At 40.1% G+C, this 19,517-nt stretch overlaps 1 protein-coding gene across 8 annotated transcripts in view; it reads right to left on the bottom strand.

The window, feature by feature from the left end:
- Window positions 1-2,138: 2,138 nt before the first annotated feature.
- The window catches only part of Cdca2 (cell division cycle associated 2), a 32,465-nt gene continuing 15,086 nt past the window's right edge, over window positions 2,139-19,517 (bottom strand). For 7 of the 8 annotated variants that reach the window (XM_028883196.2, XM_037208432.1, XM_037208437.1 and 4 more), the window contains 7 exons: window positions 18,867-18,939; window positions 18,094-18,326; window positions 16,830-16,881; window positions 16,199-16,284; window positions 14,969-15,106; window positions 6,073-6,244; window positions 2,139-3,441 (listed from right to left, as the gene is read on the bottom strand). In XM_028883196.2, the coding sequence (XP_028739029.1) occupies window positions 2,300-3,441; window positions 6,073-6,244; window positions 14,969-15,106; window positions 16,199-16,284; window positions 16,830-16,881; window positions 18,094-18,326; window positions 18,867-18,939 (1,896 nt within the window). In that variant the 3' untranslated portion in view covers window positions 2,139-2,299. The remainder of the gene's footprint in view (window positions 3,442-6,072; window positions 6,245-14,968; window positions 15,107-16,198; window positions 16,285-16,829; window positions 16,882-18,093; window positions 18,327-18,866; window positions 18,940-19,517) is intronic. The other variant, XM_037208438.1, reaches the window with a different exon arrangement.

Here is a 19,517-nt window from a genome sequence, read left to right as displayed (position 1 = left end):
AGCCGGCAGAATGTCATACACACACATACACACACACACACACACACACACACACACACACACATCCATTACACTGGCAAACAAACTACACTTGCATGGGCATAGAAGTCTGGAAGATGCATGCCAGTTGAGTTTCTGGATACAGAAAGCTGTTTATGCTTCTTTTAAATTATGTGTTCTCCATTTTCTTCATAAGCACTCTCCATTTCCTGATTAAAAAAAAAAAAAAAAAAAAAAAGGAACAAAAATATCAGAAGTTGAAGCAACAGCAGTTACAAGCAGCCCTGGCAGTCTGTTTGCTCACGGAAGGAAAACTGCAGGAACCACAGTGCCACCTTGTGGAAGAAATGAGAATCTGCAAGAAGAGACGCAATGAAGACAGGAAAAACGTTCTAAGGAAGACATCCAGGTTTAGTTACTTCTAGGAAAAAGATTAAGGCAGGGAAAAATAAATTGCAGCTTACCATTAATGAAAAGAAATGGGAGAGGGTGAAGGCAGAAAGCATGATCAAATACAGAAATTTACTTTTCACTAAGCATCTGATACAGGTAGACATGGTAGATAAACTAGGCCCCTTAATAGTCTAAGAAACTAAGGCAGTATTTCTCTACCTGTGGGTCACGACCCCAGGTATTTATATTACACTTCATAACAGCAGCAAAAATACAGTTATGAAGTAGCAACAAAAAATAATTTTGTGGTTGGGGGTCAGTACAGCACCAGAAACTGTATTAAAGGGTCGCAGCACTAGGAAGGTTGAGAACCACTGCTCTAAGGGATGTCTATGAACATTAACCAAGCATTTATAATGAAACATTTCAGAATGAACGTAGGCTGCAGAGTGGATTACAGATTTAATTTCGGTACTGGAAAATGAGAACACATTTACATTGGACAAACCAAGTCACAATCAGCTGGCACTTTAGGAGAGCTCAGCCAGTGTGGAAACGATTGCCAGGGAGACAGAGCTGAGCTGACACCACCATAAAATAGGAAGGCAGTAACAGTCAATAGCTTTTGAACGTCATCCCAAACAAGGGCACAATACTAAAACGGTTTTGAAGACCCAAGCTTCCAACATGTTTCCAAACGAGTTAATTCTTTATCATTTTGGTATGTGTGTGTGTTTACTGGTACTGACTTGGTGGCCACATACATGGGAGAGCAAAGTCCATAAATGATTTACATGTAGAGATAAAAGAAAGTTTTGGACAATTCACCCTTGAGCAGAAGAAATTGGGGGATCGCTTTGGCTGTTAATGTAAAAGCCATCAGTCCTTCTCAGCAGGGGCTCCAGACCTGGCGGTGCCAAGGCTGTAACAAATAGCCCCACCTCCGAGGGGGAAATGGGCCGCCCAGCAGGAGCTTTCTTCCCTGTGTGTTATTTATAGGGAGCGCTATTTGTTAACATGTTTCTGCTATCAGGCTGAAGGAGAGCTAGTGATTTAAAGGATTTCTGGGACTGTTGTTCAATGATAAGATGATTTATGTACATTCACAGATTCACGGCAGTTTAGGTTTTTAAATTTTTGTCACCAAGACTAGGGAGCTGCAAAAGCTAAGCTCAGAGGGAACAGGCGAGGACAGTATAGAGATCAGGAAACAGTTTCAACTGCTGGAAAATGCTGTTACAAGAAATCAGTGACCTATACCATGCTTCACCGTTGGTAAACAAAATTTCCATAACACATTTAAGTTTTGACTTTTCAAAAATAAATTTAATAGGAAACAGTTAATTAAGTTCTGAATTACCTGTGACTGATTTGAACAATCTGGAAGAATGGTTTCATAGGTATTTCTAATTACATATTCATTTTTAACAATGGATCGATAGAGTTCTAGTCACTGAAGAAAATTTTCAATGTAGGGACTCACTTTGAGACAGACAACCAAGACTTCAAGGCTGGTTTTCAATTTAACCCAAAAAGAATGTCATTCTAAAGGATGTTTTCCAGAACAGTCTAAGCCTTCAGTGGTGAGTGTGTACTTAGAAAAAAATAAAAACACAGAAACACATTGCTAGGTCTAAAAATGAACATTTAGCAAAAGACTAATAAACCCACTTAGCATTTGGAGGGAGAAGATACATAATCACGTTTTTCTTTTGGATGGTGAAGAAATTCAGTCATTTCTACTTAAAGTCGTCACAACTCAAATGCTTTTTATTAGAAACGTGCAATGCACTGGCCTTGCAGAGGGATGGAAGCAGCAGGGAGAGAGGAAGCAGGGATCCCTCCTCCTAAGAGCCAACACCGGGTGGAGCTGTCAGTCACTGCCTGGCTCTCCTGCGCCAGTCCCTCACAGCAGTAGAGAGCTTTCTCCCTTGTTCAGAGAGGATCTTCTCTTGAAGCGTGGTGGCTCAGTGGTACTCTCAGCATTTGTGAGTGTAGACACACAGAAGCTCTTCCTCCTTTTCCCAGGTAGCTTGGAAGAACCAACACCCTGGCTCTCACTGCCCGGGATGGATGGTGGGGCACCTGGGTTTTGTCCTGAGGATATAGTCTCTTCTCTGGAAGACATACTTTCAAATCCTCTGCTGTCAAAGGCACAAATTGTAGTTCTCCTTTTGTTTTTCTGGGACTTGGGAGGAGTGGGAGGCAACATCCATACAAGCCCTGTATTTTCCACGTCTCCCTGGAGCCTTGTGCTGCGTCTCACTTTGGGTTTACTGCTTGTTCTCTGAAGGCTTTGCTCTAAGGCGGCAGATAAATCTTCATACAGCTGGGGATTCCCTAAAGTAATTTCTGCAGGGCTTCCCCGACTGCAGGAGGATGCAGTGTTCCTGTTCTGTTCCCAACAATGCACAGAGTGTCTTTTCTGTTTCCTTTCTCTGTCACTTGTGAGGCTGCTGTTTCCTGCACGTTTTCTTCCCACATTCTCACTGTGGCTTGTGGACTTTTTTAGATGATCAACCAGGACACCTTCTGAACAGTCCCGCTCCCTTTCTGAGCAGTCAGATGGGAAAGGGTCGCACTGCGGACTCCCCTTTGGAGCTAGGCATTTGCTGTCTTCCTCACACTTTCTATTCCTAGTCTCTGAAGCTGTAAGGATCTCACAAGGACTGTCTGCATTTGGATCAGCCTGGGAGAATTCCTGGCACCAACGCTTACATGGAGTCTTTGGATGTTCTGACACACCATGCCCGTGGGTCACAGGACTGCTTTCAGTTTTGGTCTTGGTTTTTGGCTCCTTTGCACTTGGACATTTCCTGTCTGCTCTGGAGTTAGCGTGTCTGCCTGTGGCCCTGGCCTTGGCCTTTGGCGCCCCCTCCGAAGCAGCAGTGACGGGCGACAAGCAGCTGCACAATTCAGACTCCAGAGACTGCTCACAAGCTGGCTTCAGCTCAGGCAAGTCTTCCTCCCGAGGCGAGGGTCTCCTTCCTTTCCCAGGAAGTTCACGAGAGATCACTTCTTCCAGTTCACCACTGACGCTGGAATCATCTACGGCATGTAAACAAACACACTTAAATTCAATTACAAAGGAACAGTGCGGTGCCTATTGAATAAGCAGTCTGACTCCATCAATGTGCTTGACGGAGTACCGTCTTTTTATCTTTCAGAACTTCTCCAACCTACAGTCATGACACTGTTCTGGTTCCCATCTGTCATTCTCCGTCCCTCTTACGGCCCTAGTCCACAGGTTAAGAAAACAAGTGTGCAACGCATGAGTTAGTAAAGCACACAACTTCAGACTATGAAGCTGAGACTGCTGTCTTAGTTTCCTTTTCTGAAATGTGCTTCCCATACTCCAAGGTCCAGTTGTGTGTGAAACAGTTCCCATTTACCTGAAAACTCAGACAACATCACACTACAAATTCTTCTATCAATGTCTTCTTGAAACAAGGCGATAAACATCAGAATTCTGGGGTACATAAAGACACAGCAGCTGAAGTGTACAGCTGTCATAGCTTCTAAGAATTCCCATCAAGTATATTAAAAATATATATAAATAGACATAAAATAAAAAAAATCAAATATCTAAAAAGTAGACAGAGCCAACGGCCCCAATCTCCAAGTCCAGCCCAGACCCCTCTTTTCTGACGAAGCTCCGTCCTCCTGGGAAGAATATCCCATGCAGCTCTGTATATGTTTGTAGTACTTCCTAGGTGAGAAGCTACTAGTAAGGTCTGAGATTGAGAAGGGACCTGGAACAGTGGCTCTCAACCTTCCTAATACTGAGACTCTTTGATATAGTTCCACATGCTGTGGTGACCCCCAACCAGGAAATTATTTTCGCTGCTACTTTATAACTGTAATTTTGCTACTGTTATGAATTGTAATGTAAATATATGTGCTCCAGGATGGTCTTAGGGGTCAGTGACCTCTGTGAAAGGGTCATTTGGCCCCCAAGGAGGTTGCGGCCCACAGGTTGAGAACAACTCTCCTACAAGAATTCAGTTCTTATGATTCTAAATCAATGTACTTATTAGATTCTATCTCTACTATTATCTAAGATAATGTTTTTAGTTGGTCATTCAAGTGAATATAAAACATGTTTAAATAAAAGCTGGAAGATGCATATAAAATATAGCTGAACCTAAAGTTAAAATATAAATCAATGTTTCAATCTGAAAAAAAATACATTCCTGATTAGAGTAGGTAAAACAGTATGTAAAGTTAGAGATTCATACAAGTTATTCATACAATGACTGTATTAGCTAGGCTCTTTTATAACTTTAAAATTAGGATTGATATATTTTTATAGCACACTGGAAAAAAAAGAGGTGCTGAACAGAGAAAGTTAAAGAGAGATGGAAAGAAACTAAGTTGTCTTAAACCCTCTTTTCAGGCGACAACAGCAACTCTAGGTTAGAAACACTTAAGATCATCAAGGTATTTTCCTGCAATGAAGGTAGTAATATTTTAGTAGAGAAGCAAAATCAAGGCCAGATTAAAAGAAGGTAGAATGGCAGACGGCCCATCCCACTGCACTCTTCATGAGAGGGCAGGAGCAAAAGCTAGGAGTGCTTGTTAAAAAGCTGAGTCCTTGTTAAACTCCTGCTTTGTCCTCAAGTTGAGATGCCTGCAGAAGCCAGAGTCTACAGTGACACACGTATCATTCATTTTGAATTCTTTAAGAATGCAGGCTAAGATTATGACACTGGACAAAGGTAGCTTCTTTAAAATGGCTACGTACAAAATCAACATGCTAAATGGAGGCACTTTTTATCATAACCGTTTAAACATGAAAACTTGGTTTAAACTTAGACATTATAGGGGCTGGAAAGATGGCTCAGTGGTTAAGAACATTGGCTACTCTTGCAAAGGATGTGGGTTTGGTTTCCAATACCCCATGGCAACTCACAACCATCTGTAACTCCAGTTCTGGGGATCTGATACCTTCTAGCCACAGTAGGCACTAGGAATGCATATGGTACTCATATGTACATGCTAGCAAAACACTCCTACATATAAAATGAATAAATCTTATGATATAAATCAAATTGGTCTTTGCTTGTAAAAGTAAGTTTCAAGGTAATCAAGCTCAATTTGTAAACATTTCTAGATTATAATTGTAAGAAAATGTTATGAGGCAAGTTTTTCTATTTTCCTATTTTTGTTATTAATTCTTTTTTGTTTCTTCAGTTTTTTGAGACAGGGTTTCTCTGTGTAGCCCTGACTGTCCTGGAACTCTCTGAAACCAGGCTGGCCTCCAACTCACAGAGATCCGCCTGCCTCTGTTTCCCAAGTGCCGGGATTAAAGGCGTGCGCCACTACTGTCTGGCATTATTATTCCATCTGGCATTGTTATTAACTCCTAAGATGTATATATTAATAAGCGATCATCTTATCCACTTTCTGTGATAAGCCACATAACCAAACATAATTCATCATAACAAAATGCAGCAAAAAGTAGATGAACAGAAATAATCTCCCCCAAAATTACATGCAAATTTTGCGTTTGAATTTTTCTGATAAAAATGACAAGAATTTCATCAAATTCTGGTAGAGCCGAGGCACCTCACAGATTACAGACTACAACTTCTTTACTGATAACAGATTCAGTCTTATAAAAGTGAATGGGAAAGGGAAGAGAAAGAGCACAGTAGTAATGTGCCAAGAGAGAAGCACCTGAACACGTCCTCTGCATGCAGTGAGCCAAAGGCGTCGTTTCAGAGACCTCAGGCAGCTCAGGGATAGGGCTCAGGAGAGGCTTCTTGGATGCGATGTCTCTTTCCCCATATAAGCATTTCTCAACACTCTTCTTCCCCTTTCTTTTCTTTTTTCTGTAACTTTTTAAAACCTGAAAAGATATGTATTCAGATACTGTAACTGAGAATGATGTAGGCCCATGCTCAATTCTTGCCCTTTCATATCTAAGATATTTCTAATTAGCATTTATACAGTACTTTTTTTTTTAAGTTGTGGGAGTTTTTTGTTTTTAAAGAAAAACTTTAAAACCAGTTATTCTATTTAAAAAATTGAGTTCAAATGACAGCAAGAGAAAGGTAACTTACATAAAGTCAGATAAAATATGAATCCAAATTCAATTGATAATGTACAGACTTTCTTGATTTCCACTATTTGCCCAAGTAAAATGGCAGATTAGATGGCATAGAGTTGGACAGAGCTAATTAATGAGATTATTTGTAAGTAGGCAAGATAACCCAAGATTAATTAATGAAGAGTCCTGGCTGCTCTTCTGAGTCCCTGAGTTCAATTCCCAGCACCCAACAAGGTGATTCACAACTGTCTGTACCTCTAGTCCTAGGGCATCCAATGGCACCAGGTACACACAGGCAAAACACATACATAATAAAATAAAATAAAAGGTTAATCTAGCAGGAATTATCTATCTACTGAAGTGCTATAGGAGGCTGCTTTCTGTTCATAAGCCTGGTTGAAGAGATAATAGGTGCTTAGATAACAATGAAAGGTAACATAAATCTAGATGAATTTATGCAAACAATGAATGAATTAATGGTATTAAAATAAAGAGGTCACACAGGCTGGAGGCATAGCTCAGAGGAAGAGTACTTGCCTAGCATGCGAAAGGCTCTAGGTTTGAGCTATGGTACTGTAAAAGAGAAGCCACAATAAGACAGATGACTTATAAAAAGGTGAATATCCACAAACTTGAAAAAAATGCTTTCATAACTTAAGGAATGCAGGATTATATTTAATTCTGAGTGCCCTACCAGCACCTAGAAATAGTTTTGTTTAAAAAATGTTCCATATGGAAAAAAAACTTTAAGGAAATTGTTACATTATACTGAAATACAAGAAAGACTTTTACCGACAAAAGAAATGAAAGATACTCTCAGACTTTCAACATAAAACATGTTTTTGACCATACTTCCAGAAAGTGACTCCATCCAAACATTTATGTGGAGGTAAAGCCAGTTGATAACATGTGGGCTACGAGAACTAAAGTAAACAGGATGTGGTCTTTAAGGACTCGAGGTTTAAGAGCAGTCACCACATGTAGACACCATGTCAGACTTGAGGCCCACAGAGGAGAGGACCCTGCTGACAGGCTTTCAAGACAAAGTGCACAGAAAGCAGTGTTCCACTCTACTCTTAGGGCAACTTTCCTGGCCGTGCAGTAAAGGGAACAGTATTTGCAGGTACTCAACACAGTCCATAAGTCGAAGCTGGCATATGCAGCCCCGGCATCCATGCAGAAACAGCAGCTAACACAGCCTTGTATAACACAGTGACTCCAGAAAAAGCAGTGTTTCCTGCAGGCTAAGGCAGACAAACACCTGTGAGCTTACACTCAACACACAGCTTACAAGATTTAGATGAAACTAATGGTGTAACGGAATGGATGAGATTCAAGAACAGAAATGGCACAGAACTGTGCGTTCCTCAAGATATCTATAGATAACTTGTAAAAACAAAACCAAATACAACATTCCATGCAAAAATAATTTTAGAATGCTACAAGATGAATGTTCCCCTTGGCGATATGCAATATACATTTAACATATAGTTTGGTGAGAAGTTCTCAGCATAAATAATCTCTATGCACATAAGGAAAGTGCTGGGTTAAATATTTTTCCATTAACCTTTCTTTTTTATGGAACATCTGTTGACATTTCATGGACTAGATGAGGAAATACTGGCTTGGTCAGTGGATGGAGAAGCCAAGAGAAAAGAAATATTTTAAGGTGGGGTTCACAGATGTGCTGCAGAAGAGAAACATTTGGCCTCTGGGTTCAAATTCTATCATTTAACTGCCAAGTGATGTCAACTGAATACCCCACAGTCCTCTTCTGCAGAATGGGAGTCACAGTAGGATATCTCACATAGGCTATGGTTGAGTTATCAACACAGTATGCCCAAAACCTGCACAAGCTCAAGCCAGCAAAAATCCCAGCATAAAGGGGGGGAAGTGGGCAAACCCCACCCCTAGCCAGGGAGCTATCTGTAAATGACCGATGGTGGGGAAGGAAAAGTCAGTCTTCTTCAAGGACAGTGGGTATTGGGTATGTCAACCCCAAGTATGCCCATGCTCAGAAGCAGATGAACAACACAAATCAGACTTCATGTTTTTTAGTGGCTTTTTCTTTTCTCCTTTCTTTTTTTTTTAAGAGAGAGAAAAAACATTGCACGGGTAGGGAGAGAGAAGGTTCTGGAAGGAGTTGGAGGGGGCAGAAAAGAATATGATAAAATATACTGTATGAAATTCTCTAAGAATAAATAATGAAAGGAGCTCAAATGTGAATTGGTTAACATAGGGTTTGACCAATACTCATATTAGAATAGCCAGCAGTTAGCTATTAGGAATCTTCCAAATTCCTCCCTGTTACTTTGAGAGAGAAAAAAAATACCATAAGGAAACTTTCAATTGTTAAATAAAAGTTATCTATGGTTAACAGTGTTTTGATAATGTATATGCTCTGGAATGGCTCCATCAAGCTAATTAGCATACCTATGACCCTATATACTTTAAAAAGATGAATGTCAAATAAAATGAATTGTGTTGAGCTTATGTAAAATCTACTAAATGTGAATGTGCTGGATAGTTTTATACCAACTTGACACAAGCTAGACATCTGAGAGGAGGGAACCTCAGTTAAAACAATGCCTCTATAGAGGGAAGCCTGTAGGGCATTTTCTTAATTAGTGACTGATGGGGGAAGGCCAAAGCTGGTCCTGGGTTTTATAAGAAAACAGGCTGAGCCACGGATGAGCAAGCCAGTAAGTAGTACCCTTTCATGGCCTCTGCATCAGCACCTGCCTCCAGGTTTCTGTCCTGACTTCCTTAGATGATGAACAGTGATATAGACGTGTAAGTGAAATAAACTCTTTCCTCCCTAATTTGCTCTTTAGTCATGGTGTTTCATCACAGTAATAGAAACTCTAAGACATGTGAATAAGGACTAGCGGTCTGTTTAAGGTTATGAGCCAAAATACCAGCAAAATAAGAGGTCTGTTGTAACACGGCATCTAAGCACTGATCTTTGCCATGAGGAGATCTGACCAGCAAAGACTAAAAACTGGTCCAAACCTGGAATTTACTTGAATATTAAACAACAACAACAAGCCTTCCTTATAGCATAGTGACTGAAGACATAAGAAACCCCAGGGGGAGCCATCTGATCTGGAAACGCTAGGGCTGAGTCAGGGCCTAGAGTGCATGGAGACAACGGAAGGGACTTGCTCCTACTTCTGCTCCACTCCCTTCCAAATCAGGTACTTGTTACACAAGGCAGAGGGCAAAAGTAAACATTTATCATTTGTCTCAGTCATACAATGAAGGCATACTTTAAGAAAAATGGTTTTAAAATTATCTAAAAATAGTCAGGGAGGGGGCTGGAGAGATGGCTCAGTCATTAAGGGCACTGGTTGTTCTTGCAGAAGACCCAGATTTGATTGCCAGCATTCATGAGGCAGTTCACAACCTACTGTAACTCCAGTTTGAGGTTATAGCACTCCCTCTTCTGGCCTTCAAGGGCACCAGACACACAGGTGGTACTCATATATACACGAACCTATACACATTTAAACAAACAAACAAACAAACAAAAGGGCGGGTGTGTTGTCAGTGCGTGTAGTTCCGCAAAAAAGCTGAGGCAGGAGGGCTGCTGGAGCCCAGGAGTCCGGTGCCAGCCCAGGCAACATGATGACATTTTGTCTCAAGAAAACTGAAGACAAGACAGTGCTGGCACATGTCCGTCAATAAAAGCGTACAACAAAGAGACAATGACAAAGCTCTGCTCCGCTGCGGACACGGCTCTGCTGCTGTATTTTAGTTTTGTGGTCAGCTTCCACTCAAAATACACTGCTACACTTCTAACTTTAAATATCCCAGAATAGAGAGATCTTATACTGAGTCCCATGTACCTACCAAGTAACTTTAGCAATTATGATCATAGAAATTAGGTTTCATTTATAATCCCTCCCCTTAGATTTTAAAGCATATCATGAATTATATTCATTTCATCGGAAAGAATCTTGCCCTGTATCGATTGCAAATTGTTTTCTTTTTAAAATAATTATAAATAAAATGAAATAACAGGGAAGTGTTGATACATACAACCTAGAAAAACATTGAGAATTATGCCTACTTAAAAGCTGGTTTCCAACAGCACAATGTATGTCTCATATTTATACAATCTCAAAAGATAAAATTATAGAAAGAGTAGGGTTGCCAGGGGCTACGAATATGAGTGGATCCAGCTACAAAAAGGTAAGAGAGATCTGTCCATAAGATGGGGTAAGATGTCTAGTATCCCAAGTGCATTCCCATGCTGGCTGCACTCTTTTATCCGTTTTTTAAAGAGCCCTCAAGAAAAGTCCTTGGGGTCCTTCCTTATTTCTTACAGTAGCATGTTTCTTAATCTCACATTTAAATGCCCACAACTCAGCAATTTTCCCTAATTATCTCCTCAATTTGAACTCCTCCAGCTGGCCAACACACATACCCTTACAGGGGCTCAACTCAGATCCCAATCAATTCTAAATACAACCTACTTCTTCTGCCTCAGTGGCCTGCAGTGCTCAGGAAACGGCCAGATGCAGTAGCATAGACCCAAGTCCTTAAGAGGCCTAAGAGGCCATAAAATGAGAAATAGTCTCTGCTGATGTCACTGGCTGTGGTGGTTTGCATGATAATGGCCCCCATAGGCTCATAGGAAGTGGCACTATTTGAAAGGATTAGGTCATGTGGCCTTGTTGAAGGAAGAATGTCACTGGGGGTGGGCTTTGAGGTTTCAAAAGTTCAAGCCAGATTCAATGTCTTGCTCTCCCTGCTGCCTGCTGATCCAGATGTAGAGCTCTCAGCTCCTCTGTAGCTCCATGTCTGTCTACAGCCAAGCTCCCTGCCATCATAATGGACTAAACCTCTGAAAGTGTAAAAAGCCCCAATCAAGTGCTTTCCTTTGTAAGACTTGCACTGGTCATGTCTTTTCACAGCAATACAACATTGGCTAAGACACTGCCCTTCCTCTTGACCATGAAGAAACAGTATCTTTCCCTGCATTTGGGAACCTGCCTGCTGGGAGCAACCAGGTGCATCAGGACGAAGACACAGCATTTCCCTGAGTTGAAATCATCCCATGTAATGCTGGAGAGGGTGTTCTAAATCTAGAGGAACGTCAGCACTTGGTTAGCAGATCTACCTCTGCCCTGGTATAGGTGACATCCAGTGAGCATCGTGGTCACTTCTACTTCTTATGGGTTCAAGGGCATGAATCACTTGCAGGGCCGGCACCCAGCTGACAGAGCCATGAGAAGTCAGATGAAGACTCAGAAAGACACCTGCAACCTCCTAAATTTCCAATTATTTTTCTGTTCCTCTTTTATAGAATCCCCTTCTTAATATCTTAAATCTAACGAAATACATGTGTGTATTTCTAGTCCATAGTTGACTTCCCTGAGGTCAGGTTTTTGTTTTGTTTGTAACTTATTAGTGTTTTAACTGTTTCTTTAACAATATTGGTTCCACTCACTGATCTAATTCTTAATTAAGAACAGAATAGATTGACAGGAGTTTTCTGTGTGCTCTAGCTCAGTCTGCCTGCTGTATGGAAAATTTCCTCGGGAACGTCCTGGAGGGTCAGGTGGGGTGGGTCAGGGCAAGGCAGTGCAGCACTAGAGTGTTTCAGTTGTTAGGTTTGGTGTTAGGGCAAGAGTTGGCTGTTAAGACTGTGGGAATTTACAGATGCCAGAATGGGGCTTTAACCTAGATGATAACATCTGTTCTGAACATCAGGGCGGGAAAGAGGGATAGCATGCCAACTGGTGCAGACGGTTCCATATATAAGGCTTCAATTAATCTTTTTCTCAGTACCTCTTCTCACGCTTCCCGTCCATTGTACCTGCCAATTCTAGGCCAGAGTCTCTTGGGATTCCCACAAGCAGGCTGGTTCCCAGATCCCTCTAGTTTCTTCCCTAGCACATTCTGAACTGTAAATCTTTCCACCTCTTCTATCCGTCAACATGTTCCCATCTGCCTTGTCTTCTAGAAATTCATTGAAGGCTGTCATCTGTTGCTTAACACCCTTTCTCGTTGCTATTCTACCTCTATTGCTTAAATCACATTAATCCAGCAGGGTCCTGGAAGGGATTAGAGCAATCTAATCTTTAGTTTGGCTGGATTGTCTGGCCACTGATTTGCTAGGAAATATATATGCATTATTTGTAACTGTGTTTCTTAAAGCAATAGATTAAAATAAAAATCTATTTCTTTGCAACAAGTGGTATGCATACCATTGACTGAACGCAAAACATACTTTTTTTTTTCCTCCCCTTGGTTTTTTGAGACAGGGTTTCTCTGTGTAGTTTTGGTACCTGTCTTGGAACTCACAGAGATTCACCTGGCTCTGCCTCCTGAGTTCTGGGATTAAAGGTGTGCACCACTACCACCTGGCCCACAAACACACTTTTAAAGCAAGGTAATTTTTTAGCATTTCCCCCTAAGCCTAAAAGGGAAAATAAAGCAGGAAATCTGTTTCTTCTGAATTTGGTGACTCAGGTTTATCTGTGCCAATTAACAAGACATAGTTGCTTGTTTCATGGAATAAGAGGAAGATCATGGGATATTTTGTGTGGGTTTCTTGAGAGGTGACACTAATTTTGGAAAGGTTGACTTTTAAGGGCTTGGAATAGGTGGCTTTAGAAGGTGTGTCCAATAGGCAGCTGGACATAGACTTACGAATCAAGAATTGATTTAAAAACTTGATCATTAATAAGCTGCTGCATATGAAGTCACCACAAAGCAAATGATTTACTGCCCTTGTACAAAGTAGAATTCTAGGGAATGTATATGATAATAATATGTGGAAGAAAAAAAATCAACTTTTTTGTTTGTTTGTTTGTGTGACAGGGTTTTTCTGTATAGCCCTGGCTGTCCTAAACTTGCACTGTAGACCAGGCTGGCCTCAAACTCACAGAGGTTCGCCTGCCTCTGCCTTCTGGTGCTGAGATTAAAGGTGTGTGCCACCACTCCTGGCGAAAAATCAACTTTTAATAGGTATTGCAAGTAAGTGTTCTATTAGGTCAAATGCTGCTGAGATGTTTATTGAGAATAACACTATACAGTTTGTACTGATCTTAGTAACTAAATGACCATATTTATTGGAAAAATGATTCAGGTAAAGTGAACTCTGAGAATGGATTTCAGGTAACATCTGAAGCCATGACTCTAGATGGAACAAGCCCACACCTGTGTCTCAGCAGTGGTATTACATGGCAGGAGGAAGTAACCTGGAGCTGAAACTATGGCAAGCAGACAAGGCAGATGAAAAGGACACAGAATGGATGCAGCAGTTCCAGGCGTTCAGGACAAATTAGGAAACATAAAATTATGGATATCTGAAAGCTTAGGAGTAGCCAGAGGGCCAGGATATCATTATTGGCAGAATGGATACGTAATTAAGGGAGTGAGTAAAGTGGATGGACACAGACTGAGGTCAGAGAGGAAGCTAAGCGAGTATTTCTAGACAGGGGACGGTGTGAAGTACTAACAAGCAGCAGGCAGCAGAGGGAATCACTATGGCTTAGGTGGCCTCAGAGAAGGACAGTCAGGATCAATAGAATGCCAAGGGTAAGGGAACGGGGTAAAGACACTGGGTCAGCTAAGAACGCAGACAGCGAGGCACTTTACAGATGGCTTCCAATCTTTTCTTTAGATACAGAAGTGACTCTGGCTAGAAGTCCATTAGTGGTTGGCTCATTCATCTCTTGGAGATAACCAGGCACGCACAGGCAAAGTGAAGCACCCACGACTAGTTACAAGGAGAGTTCAGAGATGCAGGGGTTGAGGGAACCCTAAGTGTCAGGGCTGCTAACATGATGCTGGCACAGTGCAGCTTCACACTCTGGAGCAGCAGAGGGTGAAGGAGGCATGTGAACCCCGTCACAGAAGATTGGTCCTGCAGCCGTGTATTTGTGACATTTTGTCACTCTCACAAATAACAGCAAAATTTGATGAGTATGTGCTTAAAAAATTGGCTCAAGAGTGGCCTGAGCCGACCCGGGAGATCTGTTAAAAGCAAGTAGAATGAAAACAAACTTAGCACTGACTATTTCTCAGTTAACCAAGCCCAGAAGCCAATCCTGAAAGAGCAGACCTGAAGCTGGAGTCAACCTGTGTTCTGGACCACGGCTCTCAAAGAGACTAAACAAGAAAGTAACTAGTGAAGATACCCATGCAACTTTCTTCTAAGGACCATAAGCATTAACAAAGAAGATGTGCATATCCATGAAGAATTTTAAGAGCTGGGCATGAAACATATTCTCAGCATGGGGAGGTTGAACCTGGGCTACATAGTGAAACAGGGGGGGAAATGTAGAATACTTAAGAGAAGTAATTCCGTGTGTCTACTGCTTCCTGGGCTGGATGCTCAGACAAATGACGCTGATATAGAACTGCTCTCAGGGAATTAGCAGAGCTACTTCAGTGCCTCCTTTATCAGACAATGAAGAAATCCACATGCCACTGTTTCTATGCTTCGGTTACCGTACAATGAAGAAATGTACCACACCATATAAACGAAATTGTGAAAACCATCCTTACCGGTTTCTTTCCAGGCAGTGCTTTGCTCGTACATTTTCTTTCTTGAGATTTCTTCTTGTTCATGTTCTTCTCTTTACAGGGTTCAGCTCCTGTAGTAGATGAGTTGCAAACATCCTCTTCTGCAGAACTCATCAACTGCTATGACGGAAATCATAGTAAGGACATGGAGTCACCTTCCACTGCATGGCAGGTTTCACTCTAGCTTTTCTTCCATCCGGCTGCTCCCCACCTTCAGTGCTCCCCATCTTCAGTGCTCCCCACCTTCAGTGCTCAGGATTAAAATTCTCCCTGGATTCACATCTATCACTGAGCCACACCTATCTACTTTTACCATCTTACATCCCATTGCTTCTTAATGTACAAGTTCCATTAGAAGTACATTAACCAAATTAAAAGAAGGAACTAACTACCATTCTCTAACTTATCAAGCATGGAATCAGAAGGATTATTATACTAGGAAGAAAAAAACGATTTAAGAAAGAACTAGTGGCTTATTTGTCAAATACTTACAAAGAAATATCAACTTAGTATTTAACTGTTATTAGCTTATAACAAGTCATGAACTGTAAATTAGGCTACAATATAGGATTTTCATCCAATCAGACAGGTGAACGTCCAATAATAGTATAGGTATGCTTATGTTTATAAGGCTACAGAGAAAATCCAAGTACATGTAACTTATGACCAAAACAAAAGACAAGTAGCCAATGGAAGTGATGCTTATTGCTGTCAGTTGAATGTTACCATAGAAGAAAAACTAATGCATAGTTTAAGAAGGCATATATTCATGTTACTTTCTGGCTCTTAATTATATATGGATCTTCTCCACATTTTCAATAAAATCCATTGTCATACTGATCTAAACTAAGCTAACAAGTAGACTGCCTTCCGTAGTAACACAATTCTGAAGGGAAGCTCTTGTTCTAATGGATTTTCTTCTAATAGAATTAAAATCAAACCAGCAAGACATTAGTCTGGGTTACACACTGAGTGAGACAAAGTATTAATTCTTTTAGTGTTTGTTTTTTTGAGACAGGGTTTCTCTGTGTAGCTCTGGAGCTCAGTTTGGAAACCAGGCTGGCCTTGAACTCACAGAGATCTATCTGCCACTGCTGCCTCCTGAGTAAAGGTGTGTAGTACCACCACTGCCTGGCGCAAGTATTAATTCCTAACAGCCTGATCAAATCAAGATTTTCTTCATTATCATGAAGATTTAATATAAGTATTTACCTTTCTTCTGTGAGAAGTCCGTGTTGGCCTACCAACACTGTAGTTTCTTTCCTCATGGTTCTTTAAAGAACCGCAAGTGTCTGTGCCTATATCAAAAAACAAGCAAAATTAGGCTCTTAGCATAAAACTAACACAAGGGAGGGTTAAAGAACTGCATAGTGTCTTTTGAATCATTGTTGCTTTTAATATCATATCTAGACACAAATAATTAACAAGAGCAATGAAAGGGATCCAGAAAAATCCGTAGACTTTCCATTACTGACTGTAACAGAATGAGTGCAATGAGAACACACACATTAAGGGAACACTTAACTGCCAACCTTAAACGTGTCTCATGTTTTTTAATGGCATCAAGGAAGGAGTGTAATATGTTCAGAGCTTAGAACATAACAGACTATAGCCATTTAACCTGCAAGTCAGTAATTTACGGCTTTGGACTCTATGCTCACATACCCAAGCTGTATCCACGGGAAGTCATCAAATGATTCAGGAAGGGAGAAAACAGGATAGAGAATGTTTTCTTCACACACACACACACACACACACACACACACACACACACACACACACGAACATACCAAACTCACACCCACACAAACCCCTGAAACAAAAGATAAAGACACATAAATACCTGGGAGAGTCTCAGGTGATGCAAATGATACCTGGGGTGGTTCTATGTTTTCCTAAGCAGAGGAAACAAGTACAGATTAGATACCCTAAGTTCAGTGAGTATGTACATGATGGATCCCAAAGGAGAGAATAATGCCTTATTTTGGTAGTAGGAATTATAAGCACAAAATGAAAAGAAAAATCAATAGAAAATGAAAAGGTCTAAGCAAAACAAAGATAACCTGTAAACACTGACTGGTTATCTTCATAATGCAAACATATTAACTAACTGCAATCACCCCAAATAAGGTGTTATATTAATCACTCACAAACTACTTTTCCATTTTTTAAAATCCCACTGTCTAACTTCTACAAAGCAAACTGAAGGAAATCATTGAGAAACATCATCTAGTATTACAATATTTTTCAATGAAATTCATGGTAAGATGGCAAAATAAAGATTTCAAACCCTTGTCACACAATTGCCAGTAAGATAGCAACTATTGTTCATTCATAGATTTAGAATAATTTGAATTCCCCCTTCTTACCAGTTTGCCCACACTTTTTTGATATTTAATCAGAAATGCTGAATTTCACAAAATGCCTTTTCTGCATGGACTGAGATGATCACATAGCTTTATTTGGAAAAGTGTGCATATAATTAATATTGTAGTTTGCTTAAATATGCGGGAGACTTCCTTAAAATTATTACTCTGGGAAAGTTTTAGTCACAATGGGGCTACAGAAACAATGTATTTCTTGACAGACGGTTGATGTCTAATGTGTTTCAAAGACTGTATCTGGTTATGGAAGCTGTTACAGAACAGGATGAAGTTGTTGCTAATCCTCTCTGTCCTTGAAAATATGTTAGGATACAGGAATGTCACCTCTCTCTTTCCTGACAATGGCCATTTGTCTTTACTTTTTTTTTTTAATTAATCTGATTGAAAGTTTACTAAAATGTGTTTACCACTGTTTTAAAATACATTATAATCCCAGCACTCTGGAGGCAGAGGCAGGCAGAAGATGTCTGTGAGTCTAATGCCAGCCTGGTCTACAGAGCCAGTTCCAGGACAGCCAGGACTACACAGAGAAACCCTGTTTCGGAAAAACAACAACAACAAAACAACAACAACAATAAAAAAGAAAGAAAGAAAACAAAAAATAAGAGAGACTGAAATGTGACGTGTCATTTGGTCTACCTCATAATTTCAAATCATAATTTTTATATAAAAATATGAGGCCTGATAGAAACAAGCTTTTTTTCTATGCTTTTACCCACTTACAAGATTTTCCTCCTTGTCATCAAAATTTGGCTGAACTAACTGTTCATGAACCGGTGACTGCAGGGGACTGGCAGCATTTAGATTCCTCTGACGGACAGGTGTGCCTCCTTTACACAACGGAGTATTGGCTGGTAAAGATTCATCAAACACTTCAGGACTTAAGTCCTCTCCAAAGGTAACTCTCTTCCTCTTCCTCAGATTTAGAAAGCCTGGTGATTTACAGTTTTCACTACCTACAGACAATAAATGAGAATACATTTAAAAAATTAAGCTTCTTTTCTTAGCTAAAATGCATATACTAGAATGTTTGAATATGGTATATTCAGCTGCTGTTTGTATAATAAGATAATCTGTAGAGAAAATGCAAATGGAAGAAAACCATACTTCAACTAATGGTACCGATTTAAGAAATTTAAAATAAGCTATAATTATTTAAAGTGTTAATAAAATTGGAATATCTAAAGTACTTTAGTTGTACCATTAAGTGGAAATTGATAGGCAAAAGCGATAACTTCTTTTTGTGTTTGTGTGATACTAGGGATTGAGTCTAGGACTTCAATCATGTCAGGCAGATGATCTTCCACTGAGCCACACCCTCAGCCCAAGATCAGTGAGGTTCTACAAAGACACCTTTCCCTCCCCACTGCTCCCCAATCCCAAGTAATTTCAGAAGCAGTAAAGCATGAACAGGTTGTCAGAAATCTAATATACTGCCTCTAGTTCTAAAAAGAAAATGATACCCTTAGGTCTAAAAATAATTGTGGATAACATACCTGCTCTTTGTTCTTTGCAATAGTTTGAAGGATCTGGGATTAGATGAGCCCCATCGTCACAGAGGTTGTATTCCTAATGAAAATAAACAATTAAAGGTTTTACTCCTCCCATAACATACAAAGTCATTAAAAATAATGGGACCGTTGAAAATGGTTTTGCAGAGTACCTTTATTTTCTTAACTGTTTTGGCTTAAAACACCATGCTGAGAAGGCCCAAGAAAAAACTAGGTTCTCTTATTTTTTAATATTTTTTGGTATTTATTTTTAAGTGTATGCGTGTTTTGTATGCAAATTCAAAACAACATCCACTTTGCTCTAAATGGTATTATTAAAGTAATCTAGTTTCTCTAGAATACTGTCCTAAGTGACTTAAGCACTGAGAAAACTAAAAACTAAGAAGGAGGCCCAAAGTCACTGGTAAACCTTCATGCCAACTCCCAATCTTAGCTGTGAAAACTACGCCTACATTCTCAAGAGGTGGTCTTTGGTTATTTGGTGGGTTATGGATGTTTATTATCATATAGAATACTGTTACAAATTTAAAGTTTTGTTACACATATATTTTGTATATGTTTCTATTCTTGTTTAAAGGATTTCTGTATACTGATAAAAATTGTGCACTACATGTCAGGTGTCTGTGGAGGCCAGAA

Source organism: Peromyscus leucopus, chromosome 9, assembly GCF_004664715.2.
Source record: "Peromyscus leucopus breed LL Stock chromosome 9, UCI_PerLeu_2.1, whole genome shotgun sequence".
NCBI classification, from domain to species: Eukaryota; Metazoa; Chordata; class Mammalia; order Rodentia; family Cricetidae; genus Peromyscus; species Peromyscus leucopus.
This window is presented reverse-complemented; position numbering and strand designations above follow the sequence as displayed.